This window comes from Cynocephalus volans, chromosome 1, assembly GCF_027409185.1.
Source record: "Cynocephalus volans isolate mCynVol1 chromosome 1, mCynVol1.pri, whole genome shotgun sequence".
Taxonomy (NCBI): domain Eukaryota; kingdom Metazoa; phylum Chordata; class Mammalia; order Dermoptera; family Cynocephalidae; genus Cynocephalus; species Cynocephalus volans.
Genome location: NC_084460.1, coordinates 292,242,983 through 292,268,830, shown reverse-complemented (window position 1 = coordinate 292,268,830; position 25,848 = coordinate 292,242,983). Strand labels below are relative to the sequence as shown.

General features: G+C 36.3%; 1 protein-coding gene across 13 annotated transcripts in view; it reads left to right on the top strand.

Moving 5' to 3' along the window:
- Positions 1 to 22,193, top strand: part of TRIP12 (thyroid hormone receptor interactor 12) — a 138,591-nt gene extending 116,398 nt beyond the window's left edge. For 9 of the 13 annotated variants that reach the window (XM_063075285.1, XM_063075294.1, XM_063075378.1 and 6 more), the window contains 16 exons: positions 114 to 286; positions 677 to 750; positions 1,146 to 1,345; positions 1,912 to 2,039; positions 3,388 to 3,539; positions 4,238 to 4,380; positions 5,397 to 5,553; positions 6,439 to 6,537; positions 11,685 to 11,799; positions 12,094 to 12,248; positions 13,286 to 13,450; positions 16,684 to 16,848; positions 18,330 to 18,443; positions 20,198 to 20,292; positions 20,966 to 21,069; positions 21,655 to 22,193. In XM_063075285.1, the coding sequence (XP_062931355.1) occupies positions 114 to 286; positions 677 to 750; positions 1,146 to 1,345; positions 1,912 to 2,039; positions 3,388 to 3,539; positions 4,238 to 4,380; positions 5,397 to 5,553; positions 6,439 to 6,537; positions 11,685 to 11,799; positions 12,094 to 12,248; positions 13,286 to 13,450; positions 16,684 to 16,848; positions 18,330 to 18,443; positions 20,198 to 20,292; positions 20,966 to 21,069; positions 21,655 to 21,851 (2,236 nt within the window). In that variant the 3' untranslated portion in view covers positions 21,852 to 22,193. The remainder of the gene's footprint in view (positions 1 to 113; positions 287 to 676; positions 751 to 1,145; positions 1,346 to 1,911; positions 2,040 to 3,387; positions 3,540 to 4,237; positions 4,381 to 5,396; positions 5,554 to 6,438; positions 6,538 to 11,684; positions 11,800 to 12,093; positions 12,249 to 13,285; positions 13,451 to 16,683; positions 16,849 to 18,329; positions 18,444 to 20,197; positions 20,293 to 20,965; positions 21,070 to 21,654) is intronic. The other 4 variants (XM_063075387.1, XM_063075359.1, XM_063075342.1 and 1 more) reach the window with 1 other exon arrangement.
- The last annotated feature ends 3,655 nt before the right edge of the window (positions 22,194 to 25,848 follow it).

The following is a 25,848-nucleotide window of genomic DNA, read 5'->3' as shown; positions in this document are numbered from 1 at the left end:
GGTAAGTGCTTACTTTGTTCCTTAAGAAAATGCAGAGTTGTATTATCTGTTATTTGAATGTGTATTGATTGTGAAAATTATAGAATAACTTTTTTTTCACAAATTATCTTGAGCTTTTCTCTCAACAGAGGATCACAGGCTTTAAAATTTTTCAACACACATCAGTTAAAATGCCAGTTACAAAGACATCCAGATTGTGCAAATGTGAAGCAGTGGAAAGGTGGACCTGTCAAGATCGACCCCCTGGCTTTGGTACAAGCTATTGAGAGATACCTTGTAGTTAGAGGTACTTTCCTTATATATGTTTTGTGTGTTTATATGAGTATTTGGGATGAAATTAATAATAAGAGATATATACCTTATTTTCCTATTTAATGCTGTTTGTGCTAAAACCTGGACAGCAGAAACTTGTGTTTCTGTCATTTATATTTAGTCTAGAGACAGATTATTGAATTTATTAGGGTTGACTGCTTGCTTCAGGGATGAGTTAATTTATATTATTTTGGAATGTAGTAGAAATGACGTTTTGTATTTAACAGTTTTCTTAGATCTTTCTGCTTCATAGTGTGTAATATATACGTGTTTTTCTAAGAATATGTTAGTTTAACCAGTGTATACAGGATTTTCCTTAACACCTAAAATTGCTAGGAGTTTAACAGCCTTCTTGGGTCTTTAGGATATGGAAGAGTAAGAGAAGACGATGAGGACAGCGATGACGATGGATCAGATGAAGAAATAGACGAGTCTCTGGTAAGGTACAACAATAGCCCCTTCTTATCTGCAGCTTCACTTTCTATGATTTCAGTTACCGGCGGTCAACTGTGGTCCGAAAATATTAAGATGTTTTTAGAGAGAAAGATCACATTCACATAACATTTATTACAGTATATTATTATTATTCTTTTTTATTATTGTTATTAATCTCTTACAATGCCTAATTTATAAATTAAACTTTATCATACGTATGTATATATAGAAAAAACATAGTATATACAGGGTTCAGTACTATCTGTGATTTTAGGCACCCACAGGAGTCTTGGAATATATCCCCTGTGGATAAAAGGGGACTACTGTATTCCCACCATGTTGTAATGTATACAGGTCAGTACCTATAGCTTAAATGGATTTTACTTTGCTTCATTCAGGCTGCTCAGTTCTTAAATTCAGGAAATGTAAGACACAGGCTGCAATTTTACATTGGAGAACATTTGCTACCATATAACATGACTGTGTATCAGGCGGTGCGGCAGTTCAGTATACAAGCTGAAGATGAGAGAGAATCCACGGATGATGAGAGCAATCCTCTAGGGAGAGCTGGTATTTGGACAAAGACACATACAATATGGCAAGTCTGAGAATTATTCTTTTGGTTTTTTTATAAACCTTGAAACTGTGTGTTTTGGAATTTATATTAAACTAATGTCTGGCTTTTGTAAGAAGAGGGGAGTCCCTAAATCCTATATTTTAATTATTAAAAGCCACGTCAAATATTTGATCATGTGTGTTTATATCTACTTTTCTAGATTCGTTTTAGGTCTTTAAGACAAAAATATTTCCGTAAGATGATATTACATTAGGCAATAAGGAGTTTGGCATCTCTGTGTCCTGAGAGGCATTTCAGATGCAGCTTCCTGCATTGTCTGTGAACGTCTGCTGCTCGTATTTGAAGAGAACCATTTTTCATAGAGAATGACCCCTGGAGTTCTCAGATAGGCCCTCCTAGGAAAGTAGTCTTTTCTAGGAAGCAGAGACACTGGTAATTCTCTGAATCCAAGCTAGGGAGAGAGAGGATAAACCTCAGAGAGTTCTTCTGGTAACTGTGTGTGGTATTTGTGGCTTGGATTTTGGCTTTGTGGAATAATTTGCAGTTTAAAATCTGCATTCGGTTTATATACTATCTTATCATTTTAGGTACAAACCTGTGAGAGAGGATGAAGAAAGTAATAAAGACTGTGTTGGTGGTAAAAGAGGAAGAGCTCAAACAGCTCCAACAAAAACTTCTCCTAGAAATGCAAAAAAACATGATGAGTTATGGCATGGTAAGATGATACGCAAAGGGGAAGATGGGTTGCCATCAGGCAGTAGTCTTCCTGTTTTCTTGGTTTTAAAGGCGTGATGGATGTCTAGCAGTAAAATCTTTGGATGTAATTGAGAAATAAATGAAATCGTTACAAACGGTTTGATTGCTTTTAATCGAATCCTTGATTTTAATGTCTAGAAAACAAAAATTTAAGTACCTGCAAAATTAAATTTGGAATAAAAATTGGGAAAAACTCTTACTCCCAATTCTGTAAGTATTAATATTTTCATGAATGCTGAAACAAATTTCATTAGTAGACTACATTCCCTAAAGGAGAGACTGAAGGCAGTGGCTGGTAATTTGCAGATTGACACTTAATTTTTATTATCATTAGTTATAATAGTATAATCTAACAATTATAGAAGGAATAAAAAATCATGCCAAGTCACATATAATGTCTACAGAACATAGTAGTCATTTCCCAATTGCCTTATTCGAAGTACTTCCTTCCAGTCTAATTTTGCCCCCCCCTCCCCCATTTTTTATATGATGGTAACAGTGCCTTAGGCTACATTGTCATTTCATAGGGGCCGCTCCCTATCATAGTAGTTTTCAAACACTGGTTTCTCTGGTCCACAGAAATAAGGGCATTGTAGCTTTTTTTTTTTTTTTTTTTTTTTTTAATTAAAGTACATTTGTTCTGTTTAAAAGGCTGTTAATTTTGAGATTGTTGTTTTTATGTTTTTGGTGTCAAATGTCATTTCTTTAAGTGATAGTTTTATAATTTTTCATTCTTTTGCTTAGTAAAAGTAAAGGGCAACTGTTTTCATTTCCTCAGTGTTGTTATTTAGTAAAATCTAAGAACAAAGGATTCACAGATCCTACTTGAAAACTATCTCATAGTCTATCCAAGTGCTAGACCTTAGTTTAAAAAATGAAATCTCTTTTACCAGATTTACAGTTTGGGAGTATTTGTTTATCTTATATCTATCTCTCTAGCATAGTTTTAAGCTGGATATGAAAAAATCCAAATTTCTGTAACAAAACTTGAATTTAAACAGTTTGTCTTTTCTTCTCCCTGGCCATTTTAGTGTTAGCTATTGTTTCTTGTGTAAATGAGTCAGTTTTTCTCCTTTGCAATGTTTATTTGGATGTGGGAGGGGGAAATGAAATTTTCACAAGCCTAGACATTTTATGTGTAAGTTAAAAATGAAAAAATGTCTAAGCTATCAATAGCCTAATAAGATATCAAGCATTAGATATAACAACTTCTGGTTACTGTTTTAGGGGTGATACAGTGACACTGGCTCCACTAGCTTAGCCCTTCTACCTTTGATCAAAACTTACTTTGATGTTTTGCCCTCTAGATGGTGTGTGCCCATCAGTATCAAATCCTTTAGAAGTTTACCTCATCCCCACACCACCTGAAAATATAACCTTTGAAGACCCATCATTAGATGTGATTCTTCTTTTAAGAGTTTTACATGCCATCAGTCGATACTGGTATTACTTGTATGATGTGAGTAACGTTGCCTACTTGTGCAGTTTTTATGGTCTGTGGTTCATGACATGTTATCTCGTAGTTTCTGCTTAATGATTGATGCACTAGACGATCCTATTGTGCTAGAAATGGAAACAGTGATTCAGCTAAATGCAGGATCCTAGCCCAGTGAAGTACAATGTACTTAGTGGAAACTTCTCCCCTACTTTTTTTTTTTTCATGGCCTTCATTCTTAGATTAGTTCTATTGGCAGATTTTGAAAATATTCTCTAGCTATAAATTTATTAAATAAAGCTGCAACCTAAAAATTGAACATAGATTAGTTATAGTTAAAATTCTTTAGGTATATTTAACCAAAAGTTCATTTATCGAAGTTAAGATGTATGTTAAGTAAGAAGTTGGCTAAAAATTGTTTGCTGCCTTTGATATTTATATAATGTAGGGAAGACTGAAGGAGTTGGCCTTGCATGAAACATTAGCTGCCACATCAGTGACTGAACCAGTACCAGTCGCCCATGATGGGAGGGTGGTCAGCAACATATTGTGGGAATTGTTTAGGTTGGGACACACCAGTGAGAAGCTGTATATTGTATGTTGGAAACCAGCAGGTGAAATCTAGGCACTCTGCATGTATTTGGGGAATAAAGGAAAAAATTGTGAGTATAATCCTAATGTTTTACTGCATGTGAACTCTATTTTTTTTAAACATTTTACAGAATGCAATGTGCAAGGAGATTATTCCAACTAGTGAATTTATTAACAGTAAGTTGACAGCAAAAGCAAATAGGCAGCTTCAAGATCCTTTAGTAATCATGACAGGAAACATCCCAACATGGCTTACTGAGCTAGGAAAAACCTGGTAAGACAATCACTTCTATAATGATGGCCTTGGGAATGTTACCATTGGCTTGGTCTTCACATAATTTCTTACAGAAACATTGTTTTTAGCAGACATATTCAAATGTTTATTAACATAGTCACATTTGATCATAGCTTGCTTAATAATGTAGCATTAGTATCCAAACAGACTTAGGCAAGTTGGAGTTGGTGCTAGATTTTCCTGATAGTATGTGTCTATATATGAAATAGAAAACTACAAAAGGATATTTGAGGAGAGTCCAATCCTCTACCATCATAAAATTGGACTCCAAAGGTCCAATTTTGATTCTCTGGGCCTGTTTTGGTCAAAGATGCTGCAACTGCACTGATAAATGGCCACTGGCCATCTGTAGCTGTTTATGTCTAAAAGAATTAAAATTAAATAAAATTAGAAATTGTTTCAATCACATTAACCACATCCTCATACGGCTACCATGATGGACAGAACAGATGTTAGTTAGAATGTTAAGGTCATCATAAGATCTCCTGGCAGCTCTATGTCAAGAACTCCCAAAATTGTGCATGAGGTAGTAGAACTGTTACAGCGCAGTTTATTCTGTGAAAATCGGTAGCCAAAAGGCAGTTTTGAATGACTTAGAAGTAATCAAGGGGAATTGCTAAATTCACTTAGCATGGGGGATTGGTGGCCTTGTGAAGTGCTAGTCATATTTTATTTTAAAATTTGGCTTTTATTAGTCATGTTATACTTTCGAAAAGCCTTGGGTAGACTAAAGATGACCCTGGGTAAATTTAAGTGTAGGATTTTTAAAGGTAAAGTTTCAGATTCCACATTGAAAGGCTACCTCATTATTTGGTCACTTAGAAATTTCATACAGTAATTATGAAAATTCTTAAAAACTTGCCTAGACCATTTTTATTGTTTATAATTATTATTCTGTATCATATCAAAAGTTATTTCTAAGTATAGCCTTTGATTTTTTTCTAATGGTTTTGGTTTTTATCAGATAATAAATTTATATTGCATCTTTTTTACAGCCCATTTTTCTTTCCTTTTGATACCCGGCAAATGCTTTTTTATGTAACTGCATTTGATCGGGACCGAGCAATGCAAAGATTACTTGATACTAACCCAGAAATCAACCAGTCTGATTCTCAAGATAGCAGAGTTGCACCTAGATTGGATAGAAAAAAAGTAAGTTTCTCAAAAAAAAAAATTTTTTTTTTTTAAATAAACTGAACTTTTCAAAATAATAAGAAAACTAGAAATGTGGTATGTCCCAGTATGCCTGTTGGTTTTGGAGACCTTAGTCACGGTCATCGTTTTATCTTTTTATCATCCTTGTTAGCCATATTTTCCTGTCAGTCTCCTAGAACTGGACTATCCGTGTGATTCTTTATCTTTAAGTAAGAGTCCTTTTTCTCTAGTGTCTGACATATTTTCTATAGTTCCTTTTTTCTTTTAGTTGCCATAAGTTCTGTACCAACAAAGAATCTTCTTTTCTCTGAGCCTTCATTTTCTTTCTAAATAAGAAAATCAAACTGTAGCCTCCCTTTTGAAATTGATCCCTTATATAATAGAACTAATCAGATCCATTTCATTTCTTTAACAAATCACTCCAACTAGACTGAAACAAAATACTTAATATATGAGGGGTCTTCAGGAAGTTCATGGAAGGACTAGTGTTATCTTTTGTGTTTTTCCACAAATTTTTTGAAGTATCCTCATACTTAGAGTCTCTGTGGCAGTCAGCCTCAGTGTTGCTGACTTCATCTCCTGTGCCTCTGATCTTGGCTCCACATTTGTTGCTCTAAATCACAGTGTCCTTAGTCATTTCCATCTGAGACCCAATTCTACACTTCTGACCTGCACTGGCTTCATCTGCCTTTTTTTTTTTTGCTGAGGGTTTAAGTCTCTCTTCCAAAAGGTTTTATCTTCAAAAGTCTCATAAGAATCATTAGTAATGACATGAAAGGGATTTGGGGAGGCTTATGAGAAGCAAAACAAAACAAAAAAAACACATACTGCATTTAAAAGTAAGTAGAGCATAGTTTACTCATATTTGTACTTTCCTTGCAGCGTACTGTGAACAGAGAGGAGCTGCTGAAACAAGCCGAGTCTGTGATGCAGGATCTTGGCAGCTCACGGGCCATGTTAGAAATCCAGTATGAAAATGAGGTGAGCTTATGAGTTTGGTGGTGGGGCTTAGCTTGACTTGTGCTCTTGATAAATGTCATTTGAGTTTCTTGGTGCTACGAAATTCTGGAAGACAATTGGGAGATTTAGCTAACTGAGATTTGTTCTGTTTTTTTCTTGGATGATTTATTGTAAGTTCTCTATTTTTCAGAGGTTCAACTGTATAGAAAGGATATTTTAAATCTCTAATAACCTTCAAAATGTCTGAACTCCTTTTTAAAAAAATCAGGTTTCCTGAGGTATAACTTACACTTGATAAACTGCATACCTTTAAAATGTAGAACCATGGCTCACTTGGGAGAGTGTGCTGCTAACACCAAGTCAAGGGTTAAGATCCCCTTACCGGTTATCTTTTAAAGAAAAAAAAAAAAAGTAGAATTCTAAGAGTTGACAGAGGAAGTCTGTAATCATTACATCGAGATAAAGAACAGTCCTACTTCCATGTGAAGTTCCCTCCGACCACTTTGCAATCAGTCCCTTCCCTGCATCACCCAGCCCCTGGCAACCTTTGATCTGTTTTCTGTCCCTTTGGTTTTGTCTTTTTTGCAATATTGTGATAAATGGAATCTTGCAGTGTGTGTAGCTGTGCGTGTTACTCCTCTTTCGTTTAGCATAATGCTTTCGGGAGTCATCCCTTCTATTGCATGTAGCAATTTGTTTCCTTCTATAACTGAGTAGTAGTCCATTGTACTAGTATGATTGTGCCATAATATGTTTACCAATCACTAGTTGATGCACATTTGGGTTTTTCCAGTTTTAAGTTCATTTTTATATATGGTATCAAGTAACAGCTGAGGTTCTTTTTATTTATTTATTTATTTTTTAAACATAGACTATTCAGTTTTTTCAGCACTATTTGTTGAAAAGACCATTCTTTCCCCTCTTAAGTTACTTTGGTATCTTTGTTGGGAATCAGTTGAATTGATTGAAATTGGAAGTCAATTTGAGTTTCTTACTAGATTTTTTTTTTTTTTTTTCCCCTTTGGCGGCTGGCTGGTAGCGAGATCTGAACACTTGATCTTGGTATTATAACATCGTGCTCTAACCAACTGAGCTAACCGGCCAGATCTCTAGATTTTCTGCTCTATAATATTAATCTGTACTGTCTTAATTACTGAAGCTGTATAGTAAGTCTTAATCAGATAGTGTGAGTCCTTCAACTTTGTTTTTCTTTTACAAAGTTGTTTTGTTTATTCTCAATTTGTATTCCTTGTAAAGTTCAGAATTGGCTTGTCAGTGTCTACAAAAAGTCTGACAAGATTTTGATTGGGATTTTGTTGAATTTAGATCAGTTTGGAGAGAATTGACATGTTTACAGTGTTGCATCTTCTGATTCATGAATATGGTGCAGCTATCTACTTATTTAGGTCTTTAATTTTTCTCAGGATTGCTTCATAATTTAAATCCAGTGGTCTTTCTTGCACGTATTTTGTTAAAGTTCTCCCCAATATTTTGTTTTTCTGATGATGTTGAAAAAATGGTACTGTTCTTTCAATTTTTCAGATGTTGGTTTATAGAAATACAGTTAATTTTGTATATTGACTTTTTTGTGACCTTCATAGACTTAATCTAATAACTTTTTAATAGATGAATTAGGATTATTGTAGACCCAAGGCTTGGAAAGTGTCTGTAAAGGGCCAGATAGTAAGTAAATATTTCAGGCTTTGTGGGTCCTACGGTATCCATCACAACTACTTGATTCTTCCTTTTAGCATGAACGTGGCAATAGATAATACATAAATGAATGAATGTGGCTGTGTTCTAATAAAACTTGATTTATAGTCACTGAAATTTGAAGTTCATATAATTTTCACACTGTGAAGTATTATTCAAGATTTTTTTTCAACCATTTCACTTAAAAATGTGAAGATCATTTTTAGCTTGCAGATAGTACAGAATCAGGCAATGGCCAGAGCTGTAGTTTGGCCACTAGCTGTAGCTTGCTGACCCACGTTGTAGGTGATCGTGTCATCTATGAGTAAAGATAGTTTTACATCTTTTTTTTCTGATCTTTGTCTTTTATTTCTTCTGAGGTGCTTTTTAACAGCCAGGAAAATACAGCAAAAGATTCAAGTAATGATTTTCTGTGTGTTTTAGTTTCAAATTACTGAGTCTCTTTGGGAAACTTTCCTCCCCTTTCACCTAATTTTTTTTATTTTTATTTTTATTTTTTTTGAGACAAAACCAGTGAGCTGGTAGCCTTTACAAAAATTTCTAACTAGCTCTAGAAGAATTCTAATTCAAAAGGTCTTATCAAATTGGCTCCATCTTGAATTTGGATGATTGGTAAGCCAGGAAAGAATTAAACTGATCTCTGGGCTGAGAAAGCCACCCAAGTGCTAGGGATTGGGACTATAAGTGCTAGGGATTGAGTAGTGAAAAGTTGGGAGCACGGACTGGAGCCTGGTTGTCCCCCTTACTGGCTCTGTAAAGTTGGGCAAGTTAATGTAAATGTCCTCATCTCACCCGGTGAGCATGGTAAATGTACCCAGTGTATCCTGCTGTTAGATGAGCTAAAATGTGCAAATCACTTAGAACATTGCCTGTCACATGATAAGTGCTAGTACATAGGGGTTAGCTTTGAGAGAGAAAGACTCCATTTTAAGTCAGGTTGTCAAACTTTGATTTTCTGTTTCTAGATCTTTATGCTTTTCATTCTTTAAAAACAGAAATGAAGCAAAACTAAACAAAATACTTAACTTTTTAGTGGAGTGGCTGGGTAGAATGAAGATTCCTGAACAGATCAGGTAGCTCTGCAGGGATGCTGGCCAGCCCCAGGTGTGGTTGTATTTCCGTTGTAGATATGGCCTGGCCTTGCAGCTCTTATAGCGTTTAATGATGGGTTGGATTGTGGGGAGTAAGAAATCACCTTGTGATTTAATACTTTAAGTTAAGCCTGTTTTACTTTTAGAAATAATAGTATTTGGTTGAAGGATATAGACTAACTTGATCTGTGACTTCTGTTTAGTCTGGGAGAATTTTATGCCAAAGGGAAAAAGAGTTAACTGGCTTTAAAGTACCCTCTGGTGGATACCAGAAGTTACTGCAGATTTTTCTCTGCTTCTGTCTTTTTTCTTCTTCCTGTGCCTGGGATTCAGTGGAGAAGAAAATATACAAAATCCCTACTATTATGGAGCTTATCTTTTTGTTAGGAGAGGTAGATGCACACACTTATATACATATATACAAGGGTACTTCAAAAAGTTATTGGAAAAATTAAACTAAAAGATCAAAAAGTTCATGGAAAGATTTATTGAGACCCTTGTATATGTTAGGCTGTGTGGAGAAGAAAAGTGAAATAAAATAAGAGGGTAGAGTATGATGGGGAGGGGTAGGGTGGTCTAAGGTGACATTTGAGTGGAGGCAAGTCATTGCTTTCCGGGGGAAGAGTATCTCTAGCAAAAGAACAGGGAGGCACTGTTCCTGGCCTGCTGGAGTCTGAGCATGGTGAGAGCACAGTAAGCAAGGGTAGAAGAGTAGTAGGAGTCAAGGTTAGACATGCTGGGGGCAGGAGGAGGGATCCCATAGGACATGTCGGCCATGGTAAAAACTCGAATTCTCGTTTCAGTGAGATGGGAAACCTTTGGAGGAGGATATGAAGGAATGATATGAACTTCTGTTTTGTAAGGATCACTCCTGCCGCTATGAGAATGGGATGTAGGATGTCGGGAATGCTCTAGCATGGAGACCAATTGGGGAGGCTCAGGCAGTAGACCAGAAAAGAGAGGATGGTGGCAAAAAAAGAAGAGAAACTTGATAATTAGTTCAGAATATATTCTGAAAGCAGTGCTTATGTTGTTTAATGATGGGTTGGATTGTGGGTGGTAAGGAAGAGAAGGGCTGAGGCTGCAAGGTTTTGGTTGGAGGAGTCCTTGTGGAATGAATAGTGATACTGTTTACTGACAGGGAATTCTCACAAAGGGATGGAAGTTAATCAAGAAAATGTCACCAGCTCCAAGGAGATCACTACTTTGAATGTCAGAATTAAACATTTGGTGGATTACATCTAATCTTCTAAGCTAGTATGAGTCATTTTAAAAAATAACTAATAAGGGTAAAATAGTGCCTTTTATTTACAAGTAATCTACAAATGAAACTAGCCTTCTTGACAGGATTGCAGATAGATTTAGCCTATAAACTATGACATGAACTTGTCATTTGCTGCACATCTTGATTTACGGTCTGAGCTGGTGGGACCTTGGTGGAACGTGAAGAAATGACTAGGCTATGAATGCTGCCTCAGGCGTCTTATGGAGGAGAGGTTTCAGTCAAGGCTGCACAATCAGTCACCTTTGGAGTTTGTTTAAAATTACCAGTGCCTAGGCTCTAAACTAGACCTACCAGATCACAATTTTCAGACTTGGCCCCTGTGTGTGCATGTTGTTAAAGCTCCTGGAAATTTCATGCACTGCGAGGCGTGAGAGGCACTATGTCCTGTATAAGGCCAAGGTAGCCCTGTGGGTGCTGGCATAGATTCAGACTTTCTCTTATTTGCATTTTATTTAATAAACCTCTACTAAATGGCTGCTGTTTGCTGTGCACTGTAGGGGATACAAGATGAATCCAGTTATTCTCATGTGGAATATGCATGCATATAGTGAAATTGTGGTAAAATAATGTAGTAAGTACTTAAGTAGCTGAAATGTAAATCCTAAGAAAAAGGGGGGGGGCAAACTGTCTTGGGCAGATAGGGAGGCTTTTCCTGAGAAGGTGACATTGAGCTGGTTTGGGGTAACAGTTCACCAAAGAGAAAAAGGGGAAAGTGATCCATCTGCAGACAATGCCATATTATTCTCTGAAGGGAAGATATGTGGCCACAACAGTACTCTTATCACTGTATAAGCTTGAGCCATATAGTTTCAATGTAAGGAGTAGGAAATAAGGAATAAGCAGGAAATAAGGCCTAGTTCCTACTAGGAACCTAGAACTAGGGTTAAAACCAGCGTTGCTAGTTTTTATTCCAGGTGACCAGGACTGAAGAAATTAACCTAGTCAGGACATTTTAGAAAATAAATCTCTAATGCATCCTGGTTAACAGTTGCTATTAGCATCCACATTGCCAACAGGTTGACAGGTAAGACTCCACAATTTCTAAAAATTGAAATTGTTCTACTTTTGTCTTTCTGTAGGTTGGTACAGGTCTTGGGCCTACACTGGAGTTTTATGCACTTGTATCTCAGGAACTACAGAGAGCTGACTTGGGTCTCTGGAGAGGTGAAGAAGTAACTCTTAGCAATCCAAAAGGTAATGTTAATCTGTGAATTAGTCAGTCAACTTGTGTTATTCAGATCAGGTAATGTACCCTAACAGTTCATTAAATACGATCAATTTCTAGTAGAGAAACATGCTCTCTGACCTTAATTTCTTTTAGCCTCCCTGTTCTCATTTATCAAATAGGGAAGGTCCTTTGGGCTCTAGGGGACTTCGTTCTACTCTCCAATTTTGAGAATACTGAATTACTTAAATGTTCTTAGTTACTAGATTTTGTTTTGTGTTTGGAAATGTTATCTAAATTTTGGTGAATTGCTCGTTTTTTAGGAAGCCAGGAGGGGACCAAGTATATTCAAAATCTCCAGGGCCTGTTTGCACTTCCCTTTGGTAGGACAGCTAAGCCAGCTCACATTGCAAAGGTTAAGATGAAATTTCGCTTCTTAGGAAAATTAATGGCCAAGGCTATCATGGATTTCAGATTGGTAAGTTTAGGATTGTTTGCTTTTCTACAGTTTTGGTGTACAGTGTTTTGTGAAAGTATCCCCATCCCCTTCACTTAATGCTGTATTTTAGAGCAGTCCTTTTCAAACTTTAATGTGTATATGAGTTGCTTGGGGATTTTGTTTAAAATGCCCGTTCTGATTCAGTAGGATGGGGTGAGGCTGTACTGCCGCCCACAACTCTTGAGTTTTTATCCCACTTCCCAAGGGATGCCCAGCTGCTGGTCTGTAGACCACATCTTGAGTAGCAAAAGTTGAGAAAATCAAGCACAGTGGTAAGGGTGGTATTAATTGTATTTGAAGAAACACTGGACACTACATTTTTAGTACAGTAAGAAAGCTAAAGGAAAGCATGTAGGTAAACCTCATTAAATTTCCATTATAGTGCTGTTGTGAGCATAACCCAAGTAATCAGTATTCACAGAGGTTTGAGTATTTCTGGATTTTTCTTTATTTCCTCTTCAAACATTTCCTGAGGTACTTTGTCAGTATGTGTAAGACATTTTCATCTGATGTCAAATTCACAAGCTTACAGTTTCACTTTTAACTGAGGAGTGGACAGTTTGTTATTTATTTTAGAAGTTCCGTTTATTTTTCTATTTTAAATATAATAAATTCTTCCTCGTAACCTTTCTTGGTTCAGAATACAGACTACAGTAGAATTGAGTTTACTTGGCTCAAAATAATAGAATAAAATTCCTCTGAGCAACTCTTGGTGTTTTAAAGGCCCTTAATGTAAAATGTGTTACAGAGAATATATGCCCACCACTGAAATATTCCTTTCTGGTCTTAGTGTTTAAATAGGATTCTTCAGTATATTAAATTTTTTATAATGATCCAGGCCTCAAATTGAGATAATCAATTTCATGTAGTAGGAGAAACAGTTCCTAAATACATTATTTTCTTTCTTGGGGATTACTTGACCCTTTCAAATGACCTCTCAAAGTGTCTGTTAGAGAATTGAGGTAATTTAAGAATCTCAGTGCGACAGTTAAAATATTTTGCATATTCCCTTGCAGGTGGATCTTCCCCTTGGCTTACCCTTTTATAAGTGGATGCTACGGCAGGAAACTTCACTGACATCGCACGATTTGTTTGACATTGACCCAGTTGTAGCCAGATCAGTGTATCACCTAGAAGACATTGTCAGACAGAAGAAAAGACTTGAACAAGATAAATCCCAGGTAGGTTTAGAAGATGCAGTCAAATGGATCAGTTCTTTGTTTTAGAAAGATGAGGCTTTATTACGTTGTTTGTATTTGATCCAGCTATTATTTTATATTAACGCTTTCCTTTAGGAGAGTTTAATTTTTTTATTATATTAACTGAAACATGATTTCACATTGGATCAGATGACCTATAATATCAGGTGATAAACAGCTTGATTAGCAAATAAAGTACACTTCTAAAATAAACCATAAATAAGAGCTCTTGTTTATTAAATTCTAGATGGGCAATATGTATCTGGGCAGATACTAAAGCATTCCGAATTTTTTTAGTAAGCATTTGAATCAATAAAACTATTCTAAGGACATTTATTTTCAGAAAAGGTGGCTTAATTTAGAAACAGTCCATTTGTTTCTAGAGAGATCTCAGGAAGATGTTTTTAAATGTCATGGTGGGTATATACTATTTCTTCGTATAACACATGTTGAGGCTTCTCTGTTACATCTCATGAATAATCTTTTATTTTTTTGGTGGCTGGCTGGTACCAGGATCCAAACCTTAACCTTGATATTGTCAACACTGTGTTCTAACAACTGAGCTAAATGGCCAGCCCCTCATGAATAATTTTGAGCTTTTATCATTACTGTGTGTGTGTGTGTGTGTGTATATATATATATATATATATTTTTTTTTTTTTTTTTTTTGGACCGGTAAGGGGATCACAACCTTTCGCACAGTGTGGTCCGCACCACGCTCAGCCAGTGAGCGCATCGGCCATCCCTATATAGGGTCCAAACCCACGGCCTCAGCACTATCAGTGCCGCACTCTCCTGAGTGAGCCACGGGGCCGGCCCATTGCTGTATATTTTTTATGTATACATTAACATTAGATTAAAATTCTTTGAGATTAATAGTGGTTCCTTGGTATTAAATAGAAACAAGGTTGTATTTTTAAAATAGAGGCAGAGACCCAGACAGCTTCAGGTAACATGGACAAATGTTAAATCAACTTCCATTTTATAAATTACATAAAGTAAGAATAGTGAATTGAGATTCAGAGAGTGTCACGGTTCTTGATGTGGTGGAGAGGAACTCACAGTAGAGGTTATGGGGGTTTTAGAGTACTTATCTAATCAGGGAGAAGATTGTTAGAGAATTCATTTTGTCTTCCATATTAATTTGTAAGTATTAACTGGCGTTTTTCAGAAAATATTAAGAGAAATTAGCATTTAAAGAGGCCAAGTCCATCTTTTCCATACAAGATCTGTTGTCTTAGAGTTATGCTTACCAACTTTATAAGTTTTAAACTACTAGAGTGTTAAGATTGTCTCTTAGGTAAGCAATGGCCAAAAAAAAAGGAAAACTCATGGCTCTGTTTCAAGTACCTTGTGTATATTATTTCATTTAATCCTCACAACAACACTGTGAGTTAGGTACTGTTGTTATCCCTATTTCACAGATGAGAAAACCAAGGCAGACAGTTTGAGAAACCTGCCTAAGGACACACAGGAGAGATGTAATTCAAACCCAAGCTGTCTACTCTAGAGCCTATGCCCTTCAAATGTGCAAGCTCTGTTACATATCCTTGTCTCATGTTCTCTTCATCAGCAGTTTCCTTTTGAGATTTGTTCTATTATCTTTTATTATTCCTGATGTTGTCACTTGAAAAGTATAAAATGCATAGCACAGAATCCATACTCTAAAAATTGATTTACTGTATTAACTAACTTTCAACTAGAGCATGAGAAATGGTGGCATTCTGAAACACCCCATCCTGTTATTTTATAAAGTATATGGGTGGAGCAGGTTCTCCTGGCTCAGATTATACTTGGTAATTTAAATTCTGGAAATGTGCTAAAGCTTAGCTTTCAATTTAATATTTAAGATCAAGGGAAACTAAGAGTAAATTCATTTTAAACATCTCCAGGACATATTGTAAATTCTAGATTTCTGTCTAATGATAGCACTTTGTAATGCGCATCTTTACAAGTAAGATAATTCCTCAGTAGCTACAGGAGAGGAGACTTTCCATTAGCATATTAGTGATCACTTTGATCTGTGACAGGGAGGTGTAGGGACAGTTTTGAGAGCTGCCCAGTGGGGACATATTAAAATCTTTCTGCTGAAGAATATTTCAAATGTGAAGTGAAAAGCCTCCTTTGGGGGTCTTCAAATGATGCACCTGAAATGAAGAGAGACTTAAATGTGGGTTTTTGCAGTGACATAAAAGTGCACATAATCCTTGGCGACCATATTTTACCTTAATCTTAAATAATCTGTCACCTCCTTGGTATTCTGAATTATATGGAATCCTAAAGAGCTTTCTGTTTCCTCTTCAAAAAGTGACTAATTTATTAATCAGAACTTCCCAGCCTTTTTTAGTTTAAATGACTAATTTTCTGTAAAATTCTGTAGGAATTTGATACACAGAGGCATCTCCAATTTGAAAAGCCATTTGCCTTCTTTTGCCTATATGGGATGCCTTCATTTTCAGAAAGAATGTGTTTTTACATGTTGGTATTTGATCTTTAATCTAAAAAAAAAAATAGTATTTTATGTAGGCCTTTTATAATCTTAGGCATTTATAGAGGTGAGTAATAAAGACTGCTTTTAACATGTGTCCTCAGGGTATGACTTGACTTCCCTTAGGGCTTTTTTGGAACATTTTTGTCATCACAGTGTTATTATATGAATACAAATTTGTTAATGCTTCAGAGGCCTGAAGTATTGAATGAAGCATCTCCAGGGTATTCTTTAGACTTGAGCCTTGCAGGGAAAAAGAGTTAATTACCATTACCAGATAGTACATTGTTTGTATGTAGAATTTTCTAAATGTAGTATTCAGTATTTGCTATATACTTACATTAGGTTCATCAAGATTAGCCTAGAATTTATGAGCTATTTGTCTGGTTCTAGGGTCCACCCTGTTAAAATTTACTATTATGAAAACTATTAAGGACCTTCTGTGAAATTTGATTTGAGTGTGTTGAAACTGAGCAGCAGCATCTCATGGTGGAGCAACAGTCAAGTGATCTTATTTTCTCATACAAAAATAGATGCTGAGGTGTTTAAGATAATTTCCTTTGTGATATGAATGACTTGTTCGAATGTAGATTATGACCAAAGAGAAAAAAGTAAGAACCAAAGGAACCTGTCAACTTTCTTAGGATATCTTTTATTTTATAACAAAAATGTAACTGTAAGTGAACTCTTGTACTTAACAAACCCCCCCCCTTTTTTTTTTTTTAAGACCAAAGAGAGTCTACAATATGCATTAGAAACCCTGACGATAAATGGCTGCTCAGTTGAAGACCTAGGTTTGGATTTCACTCTGCCAGGGTTTCCCAACATCGAACTGAAGAAAGGAGGGAAGGATATACCAGTCACTATCCACAATTTAGAGGAGTATCTAAGAGTATGTAATTGCACATCTTTTGGGGGTCAGGCTGGCTGTGGGGATGTAGGACTTTACCTGTTTGTACTCCTATAAGGAAGAAGGAAAGGACCTTGTCCAGTGAAGCACAGGTGGATATCACTTAGCTTCTGTGTGCACAGACTGTGGCTTGAGACCTTCCATGTCTTGGGACCACTGCTTGAAGACTGCTTTTTCAGGCCTTTGCTTCTGTTTGCTCTTGAGAGAACATATAAGATATTTCTTGATGTCTTGTATAACCTTGAATCTATCCTCAAGCTTGAATGCTATCTAATAACAACACATTTTCTTACTTCAAAAAAAAAAAATCAGTGGAAAGGAGCCATCAGTTGTGTACTTCTGTTCTCACTTAACTGTTTTTCTGCCTTTCCTTAAAGCCAGCTAACTTGACAAAATTCACTCACAGGCACACACATGCGCACACTTACATGTCTGATGAGGTCTTTCAAGTGATTAATTTGTGGTCCTGGATATATTTTCTAACCTAAGGGAAAAGAATTTTATATTGAATGCAAATTATATTTTAAATTACAACTGATATAGATCCTATTACCAGTGTTTGAAAAGTTTGGGTTTATTGCTGACATTGGGTGGAAAGAGCGTTGGATTCAGGTCAGAATATTTACCTACAACTAGACCTGTCTTTTCTACTAACTTGCTGTGGGACTTTATAGAGTTCTGAAAAACTTCAGCTCCAGTTTCTTCATCAGCTCAAAAGAGAGAAAGAACATAGATTAAACAATATCTCAGATCCCCTGTTACCTTACAGTTCTGTGATTTTAATTTAATATTCAGTAGTACTTCTCATACAGTTTGTTTCTTCTACTGACTTTGTGAAAGCTACTCTTCCAGCTTACTAGCAATGAGATAATGTCCAGATTAAGGTTCTCTAAAAATAATTTGTAATAATGCTTGTATTTTTCTGTCAACAAAACACTAATGTTTTCATTTTTACCTGAATATGTTCTCTCTGCACTCAGTGGGTTAACCAGAGTCATTGATGATTAGATAATATTGGACCAATAAGAGTTGCTTCTTTTACCCTTCAGTTCCATGTAACTGCATTTCCAGGCTTTCCCTATCACTAAGAGGAGGCACACACTGAAGAAAAGTTGGTTCTAAGAACTTAACAGAATTTAGAACTAAACCTTTCACATTAAAAATTAAAAACCCTCTTAATAGTTGCTAATTTTGAATCTTGAAACGTTACTTTTAATTCTTAATAACATTTTTTCTTCTTGGGAAATTCTCATTTGCTTCCCATGTGGTAAGGTAATATATACTATAGGGGTTTTACGTAAAACACACCGAAGGTAAATGCACATGGCTTTTTTCACATTTCTTGTTGGCCAGGCTCCAAATTAGAAGTTGACCTGACTGACGTTTTACTCATGCAATTTTCTAGGAGATGTTTTAAAGACTTAATAACTTGCTTGTTTTTTAAAAAACTTTTCTTTTTGCAGTTGGTTATATTCTGGGCACTAAATGAAGGCGTTTCTAGGCAATTTGATTCATTCAGAGATGGATTTGAATCGGTCTTCCCACTCAGTCATCTTCAGTACTTCTACCCGGAAGAAGTAAGTAGCTTATGTCTAGAAGAAATGGTCCTTTTTAGTTCTGTACCTATAACTATCTTAGTCGACTTTTTCTGTGCTATCTTGTCAAAGACCATCGTGGCAAAAAACAAAAAGCAGGGGTTTGGGAACGGGATGGATTTTGGGGAAAGACAAGGAAATTTCCTGACCAAAGAAAAATATTAAATATATGTTCTCTCTTAAAGAGGGGTCAGGTCCATGTGTGATAGAGTAAGCATTCCATCTTTGTCAGCGGAGCCCCTTGATGCTGCTCAGTGGAGAATGGTCTTGGTGGTGTGTGTGCTGTGCACGTTTCTGTACTGCTGTGGCTACAGAGAGCACCAGGGGTCCATAGCAGTGACGTGGCATGGAGGAGGCTTTACTTTTTCTTTTTTTTTTTTTTAACCTAAACTTCCTGGATTACATGAGACATTAATTCATGATTTAAGCTAATTCTTGAAGTTTTAAGGAAGTGTCGTGAATTATCTAATTGCCGAATACAGAGAATACTTCTGAGAATGCAAAGAATGAACTTACATGCATGGTTTTCTTCAGTCATCTTTACTTGAAGTGCAACAAGAATCTCAAGAAACTACTCACTGGTAGTGAGAGGTCATAGAAAGGCCCTAGAAACTGTTAGGTTTTCCTAGTTTGGAAACCTTTTTGTTTATTTTTTGAATACTAGTTTTAGAGTACACATTTATTATTTTGATCTCAATTACTATTTTTATGTCCACTTTGATTTGCTACTTATTCAAGTATGTGGTGTGCCTGGTACTTTTAGGGACTGCATGTCACCTGGAATTGAAAGTAGCAGGTGTTGCCCCTGAAGTTGAATCCTGGTCCTCACCACCTAGCTGTATGGCCTTACCCAAGTGACTGTATTTGATATGATTGTTATATCTATAAACTTGGGATAATCCCTATCTTATAGGGTAATGAAAATTAAACAGATACAAGAAAACTGGCAGTGAGGCTGACACATAGTAAATATTAAATTTTATGTGCCCCAAATTGGATTTTCTCAGAGTATGAGGTCTTCCACGAGAGAGCAGTTAGCAGGAAAAAAAATATGATTTAATTTGAAACTGATGTTAGATTTTCTTAGGACCAAAAGCATTTCTTGCTTTCTGATATTTGTTCTATAATGTCTAGGTTGGCCCCCATCCCCATAAGACCCATGTGGTATAGATGTGCCTCTCTTTATTGTTGTTTGTTTTTGGTCTTTTTTGGTGGCTGGCAGGTAAGGGGATCTGAACCCTTGCCCTTGCTGTAATAATAATGATGTGCCTGTCTTTAGAAAGTGTAAAAACCTACCCATTTGCTGCATCTCAGTTCAGCTTTCTTCTCCCACTTCTCTCTCCAGCTCAGTTTTCTGTCTCTTGACTTCTGTTATTATATACCCTTATGTTTCTGAAAGCCAGGATTTCTGGTTAAAAGCACATTATCCGTTTAAAGCCTCTAAAGTAGTGAGAAGAGTTAGGAAAACTTAAAAAAAAATCAAAGGTCTGTATTGGCTATATATGTGTTTGAGATTAAAGGCTTCTCTAGAACCTAGTCTATGCAGTTGCACATGGTACGTACCTATTAATGTGCAACTGAAAAGGGAATGGAATCTAAATTTATTATAAGAGCATGTTCTGTAAAGAGGTCATAAGCAGAAGGTTTTGGTACTGAAAATGTTACAGTAGACCTTTTCGACTCAAGTTACATAGATATTTCCTTTAGTAATTTGTTACCCATATTTAAACTCACAGCTTGATCAGCTCCTGTGTGGCAGTAAAGCAGACACTTGGGATGCAAAGACATTGATGGAATGCTGCAGGCCTGATCACGGTTATACTCATGACAGGTGAGGACTGGCATCTGCCAGCTTTACAGTTGGTAGTCAAGATTGTGGAGGTGTGTGTGTGTGCGTGCGTGTGTGTGCGTGTGCGTGCGTGTGCGTGTGTACTCATGACAGGTGAGGACTGGCATCTGCCAGCTTTACAGTTGGTGGTCAAGATTGTGGAGGGTGTGTGTGGGTGTGTGTGTGGGTGTGGGTGTGTGTAGGGTGTGTGTGTGTGTAGGGGGTGTGTGTAGGGTGTGTGTGTGTAAACAACAACAAAAGTTTGGGGTGGGTTATTTTTAAACTTGTCTACCTTTTAAGGGATTTTGGCCTTACTACTCCCAAGACTGCAATTTAAAACCCAAGGGTTTCTCTTTTGAGTATTTTTGTAAAAATTTGGGTGGGGGGTACAACTTTAATTTCATTACCTGTTATCATATATAGTAAAGCAGAAATATCTGTACAATACTAGATCAAGTCTTATTTATTATAACAGTAATCATTCCATTCAAATTCCAGCTATAATGACAAAAACAAATTTGTTTTTAGAGTGCATTGTAATGGGAATTCACATGTAATAACATTTAAAATGGATAATCCATCTAATTGTGAGAGGTTGCAAATTACTGATGTGGTGTGATTAAAAACTTCATTTTAACATGATGAAATAATTTTGGTATATTTATTTCTGTTGTAGTCGGGCTGTGAAGTTCTTGTTTGAGATTCTTAGTAGTTTTGATAATGAGCACCAGAGGTTATTTCTCCAGTTTGTCACTGGTAGCCCAAGATTGCCTGTTGGAGGTGGGTATGATGTTGATGCTTAGCATTTATTCTACCTGTGGGTATATGTATGTGAAACTTCAGTACCGAGAGCAGGAGATTCTTTTTTTGACTTATAGTACCTCTTAGTTATTTTAATATCATTATGTTTCTAAGTTTTCAGTTTGTTTTATAGTACATTAAGAGGCACTATCAGGAAAATTAATAGAGATTATTTTAAACATGCTGAAATAGTATTACTAATGAATATGTAATGCTGTGAAGATAAAATTTTAGAGTGTTTGTACATTATAAATTCTTAAATGGGAATGAGTTCTAAAATCTGGTTTTTCAGAAGTGAGTCCTAATATAAATGAATTGATAATCTGTTTCAAAAATCAGATTTTTTTTTTTTTTTTTTTTTTTTTTACTGATTAATAGATACAGCAGAATTTGTACACTGATTGTGTATTGAATGTGTAGTTCCCAAGCTAGAAAGTTGCTATGCAAGAAAGAATACCTTGTGTGGGGGGTAAGATTGTATGTACAAAGCAATGTCTTGTTTTCTGATAGTGGTAACATTTTAAAAAGTACTGAGTTCCTTGGTTTTCTTTCTCTCTCAATCAGGATTCCGGAGTCTGAATCCACCCTTGACAATTGTCCGGAAGACATTTGAATCAACAGAAAACCCAGACGACTTCTTACCCTCCGTAATGACTTGTGTGAACTATCTTAAGTTGCCGGACTATTCAAGCCTTGAGATCATGCGTGACAAACTGTTGATAGCAGCGAGAGAAGGACAGCAGTCGTTCCATCTTTCCTGATTGCAGCAAGGAGTGCAGTGTCTGCCTGTTACAGCAAAAGAAACAAATCATGATTTCTTTTCTAAATGTATCACCTGAGTCAAGGAAACATGTTTCGCCTTCTTGTTGTAGGAAAAACAGCTTGCAGATTATAAGAGACACTTGGTTGATATTCATTAATGGCCCCATGGACTTAAAGTGATCAGGCCCTAAAACGTTGTTGTGATGAGGTTTCTTTGGCAAGTTCTTGTTTAAATTATCATTTATTTGATGAGTGAAGTTTTTAACTTGCTTTGCTGTGTGAAATTTAAAAAAAGGGATGTTTTTCCAGGCTGGAACAATAAATGTCGCTGTGCAGTTTAATTCTGGGCTGTGTGTATCCATCTAGCTAAGTCTACAGTTTTGTTTCCTCCAAAGACAACTCTTGTACCTAAGTACAGAAATTAAAGCTCACATGAATTTGACAAATATAGTTTAGTAAACTAGAACTGTGTGGTTTTCACTTCCCTGATTTTCTCTCCCTGACTCATTGTCTGCAGTTCACACAGTTTTTTTGTATACAACACTCACAGTTATTACATTTTCGTTAGCCATGGGCTTTTGTTACCCCATGTTCTCTCAAATTAAGATATAATTTAAAATTTGTTGAGTTGAAATATATTGTCAATAGAACTCAGCCTTTGTAACTAGGTAGACTTTTCTTATAGCTTAGTTTTAATCTAGTTGTAGGGTATTACTGACTTTTTACCAGGTGAAACACTGGGACTGTTTACATGGCGATTCTGGCAGCAACAGCCTCTGATGAATGAAAGCTCATTCATTTCTTTTGTGTAGGTTAAAAAGTCTACAGCGTGGGCTGGCCAGTATTTATTATCCTATGGCCAGAGCATTTTAAATTGATGTAAAGTTTTAAACAAAATTAGCATTTTTCATTCCCTGTTGGAGTAAAATTTTTTCCTCCCTCATTCTTGTTTTAAGTTTTTGTTCGTAGTCTTCTTTCTTATTCCAATCTCCTCTTCTCCCAGTGCTCACTTGGGACAAACAGTTCAGCCATTGTCTTGACACAGATAAAAGTACCTGTAAAGCAATGCTGTCCAATTGTCTTATGTGCTGATTTCTCAAATCTGCAATAATCTATCAGGTTAATGTTTTTACCTGAAAATAAATAAAGTTTGCTTCACCTTTTTGTTTATAGTTCTGTGCTGTATGCATAACTTTCAATTGTATAGATGTATTTCAAGGCAAGTAAATCGTCATATCTCCATGATTTGGGTCATGGCTGTTTTTGCTATTCTAACAATTTATAATAGCAACTTGAAGAACATAAAATGTGGAAAGCAAATGGGAGGAGCTTCCTTCCTAAGGTTCAAAATTAAGCCTGCTACATAAATTTGAGAAATTTTTTTCCATAATTTGTCTTTGAAAATGGGAGATGAGCTAATTTTTTTATTGAACTTTGAGAAATCAATTTTCTTTTACTGACTGTTCCTGAGTCTTTTATTGACATAGAAGCCATTTTCCCCATCCCACCACTCAAAAGAAACTTAGTAGCTTGTTTTACTTAGATTACTTTGTCATTTTACACTTAAACAGCCTTATATGGAAACATCACCTCTAGACAGTTAACTTGTATGGTGACCCCATTAAGTGGGAGGGAGCTGTCAGGGGAGTTGTGAGCAGGGGAGTCGCTCTCCTTGTGGGGTTCTGAAGAGTGAACAGCTTTACCCTGAAATCCAAGAAGGGGGTGCGTTTCTGCAGTTTCACCACTGACAGGATAGGAGCCAAGCAGCTTCATAAAGTGAAATTAAAGACTGAACCAACTTCTTTTCAACTGTTCTAATATCTTTTTACAAACTAAGCACAAAGACTTCTGTGTAAACATAGCATTTTCCCCCTCATTTTTTAAAGGATCCTGTTAAAATTTAGATGTATATACACAAAGTAATGTTTCATATTAAAATATCTGTATTTAACATTTTATCCATGTTGTGGCCCTGCCAGATTTGGCCTCATTGGTTCCAGCATCTGAGTACATATGATGGTTTTGACTCAAACTCTGCAGTCTGAGTGATGCAAAGGCAGCAGTTATCTCTTTAAAATTTTTCAGTCTTTAGCTTGCTCCTTCTTCAGTACATGGCACTTTTGGTTAATTTGGGGCAGGAAAACTCTATCCATTTTAAAGTACTCTCTCAGCAGAGGCCTTAATATTGCATCATAGGGAAAATGGTCATCATCCTTTGCTATTACTCCAGCTATGCCTTAAATTGATTTGCTTAGAAATACTGTCAACAAGCATTAATTTCTTAGTATGCTTTAAATACGTAGACAGTTGGGTAGCAACTGAGATTTTGTCTCCTTTAATTGTTGCTGAGATGGAGACAGGTGTTAGTCACAGCTAACACCGAATTTGTGTTGTCATTTAGGCAATTACTAATTCGATCTGCTTTATTTATGAGAATGTTTTTAACTATTCTACTTTTAGAAGGAAGAGGTGGTTAAATGTAACCCTCTCTCCCTATGCCCCCGACAAGTGAACTGTAAGTTCTAGGTAGTGTAATGGGGAACAGACATGGAGAGAGTTCCAGATGCCTTAGCCAAACCCAGCAGAAGCCCTTCACACAGCTCCTCATTATAAGGAACGCACTTTTCTCTCTTCCTGTGCTTCGTCCATGGTTCCCTGTGTTTGTAGAAACAAAACTTTCTTTCACCAGAGCAGTGTAATAAGGAAGGTAGTAAACTAAAAAGTTCTCCTTCAGGGTTTGGCTGTTCTCTGGAGTTAGGTACATGACATGGAAAGGAGTGGTGCAGCCAGGTGAATGTAACCACTCCCTTCCTGGTCTGGAGTGACTTGCTAGGGCATCCCACGCATGAAGGCCAGAAGGCCAAGGGACAAAGCACCAACTTCTGCATCCAAGGAATTAGATTCACCTGTTGGTTTTCCACAATAAGGATTATCGGTAGTAAATTGTCAAGTTGTCGTCTTCCCTCTGAGTCATCAGGTACTGGGGCTGTACTCTGGATTGCTGTCAGAGAGTATGAATTTAGGAAATGGGAATGTCGTCGATAGTCCAAGAAAAAAAATGTGACTAAGAAATGAGACTTGCTGGGGAATATGCATACATAAACCAAATCCTTTGGGGGGGATTCTGGGTACTACTGTTCGTTCTCCATTAGAAAAGATGGTCATGGCTTTGATTAATTTTATTTAGGCTTTTTTTTTTTTAAAATACCCACTTTGTTTTCCTTGCTGTAATGAAAACATTGTTTTGAAATGTCATACTTTGTATTTATAATTCTCTGAGAAATGCTTTTGTATGAATCTTAGGTTTGACATTGCAATAGTTTGCATACATGGTAAAGGATAACCTAGTGACAGATCAGTGAAAATTCTTCCTTTGTTACCTCAAAAAAGAAAAAAATCCAGACAAAATATAGCATTTATATATATATAGAAAACAGGATTGGCTGTTTTCCAAGAACTTCAACTTAACAATTCTTATGCAAGGAAAAGTTCTTAATTCTAAAGACTTGTTCTGCATAAAGGAGACGTTTAATAATGGAAGAGGTGGTTTTATTTTTACTACAAGCCTACTCATATTACCAAACCTATAACCAATTGCTGATCTCCTGTGTAAAGCATTTTTTTCTTTTATCTGAAATAGTGATTTATATGAACTGTTGGAATAATGGAACCTCAAACTACAGATGTGTATGTAAAATTGCATAAATGCACTGACTTCCTTCTCCCTAACTATATTTTTAATAAACAGCATTATCCTACATGGTCAGTTTTATTAAATTATGCACAACTAAGAGGGTTCTCCTGAGGACTGGTATGTGCTTGTATGGGTGGCTTTTGGAAAGTTTCCTGTTTCGTGAAGTAACGCAGTGATCTTAGCTTTTTTTTGGAGGCAGATAGTGGAGAACAGTATTGGAGACAAATTAAGAGAGATGGCCCTGTTACTTGCTTATTGGTTGAAAGGGATATGCATTTGTGTAAGATATTCTTAGTGCTGGT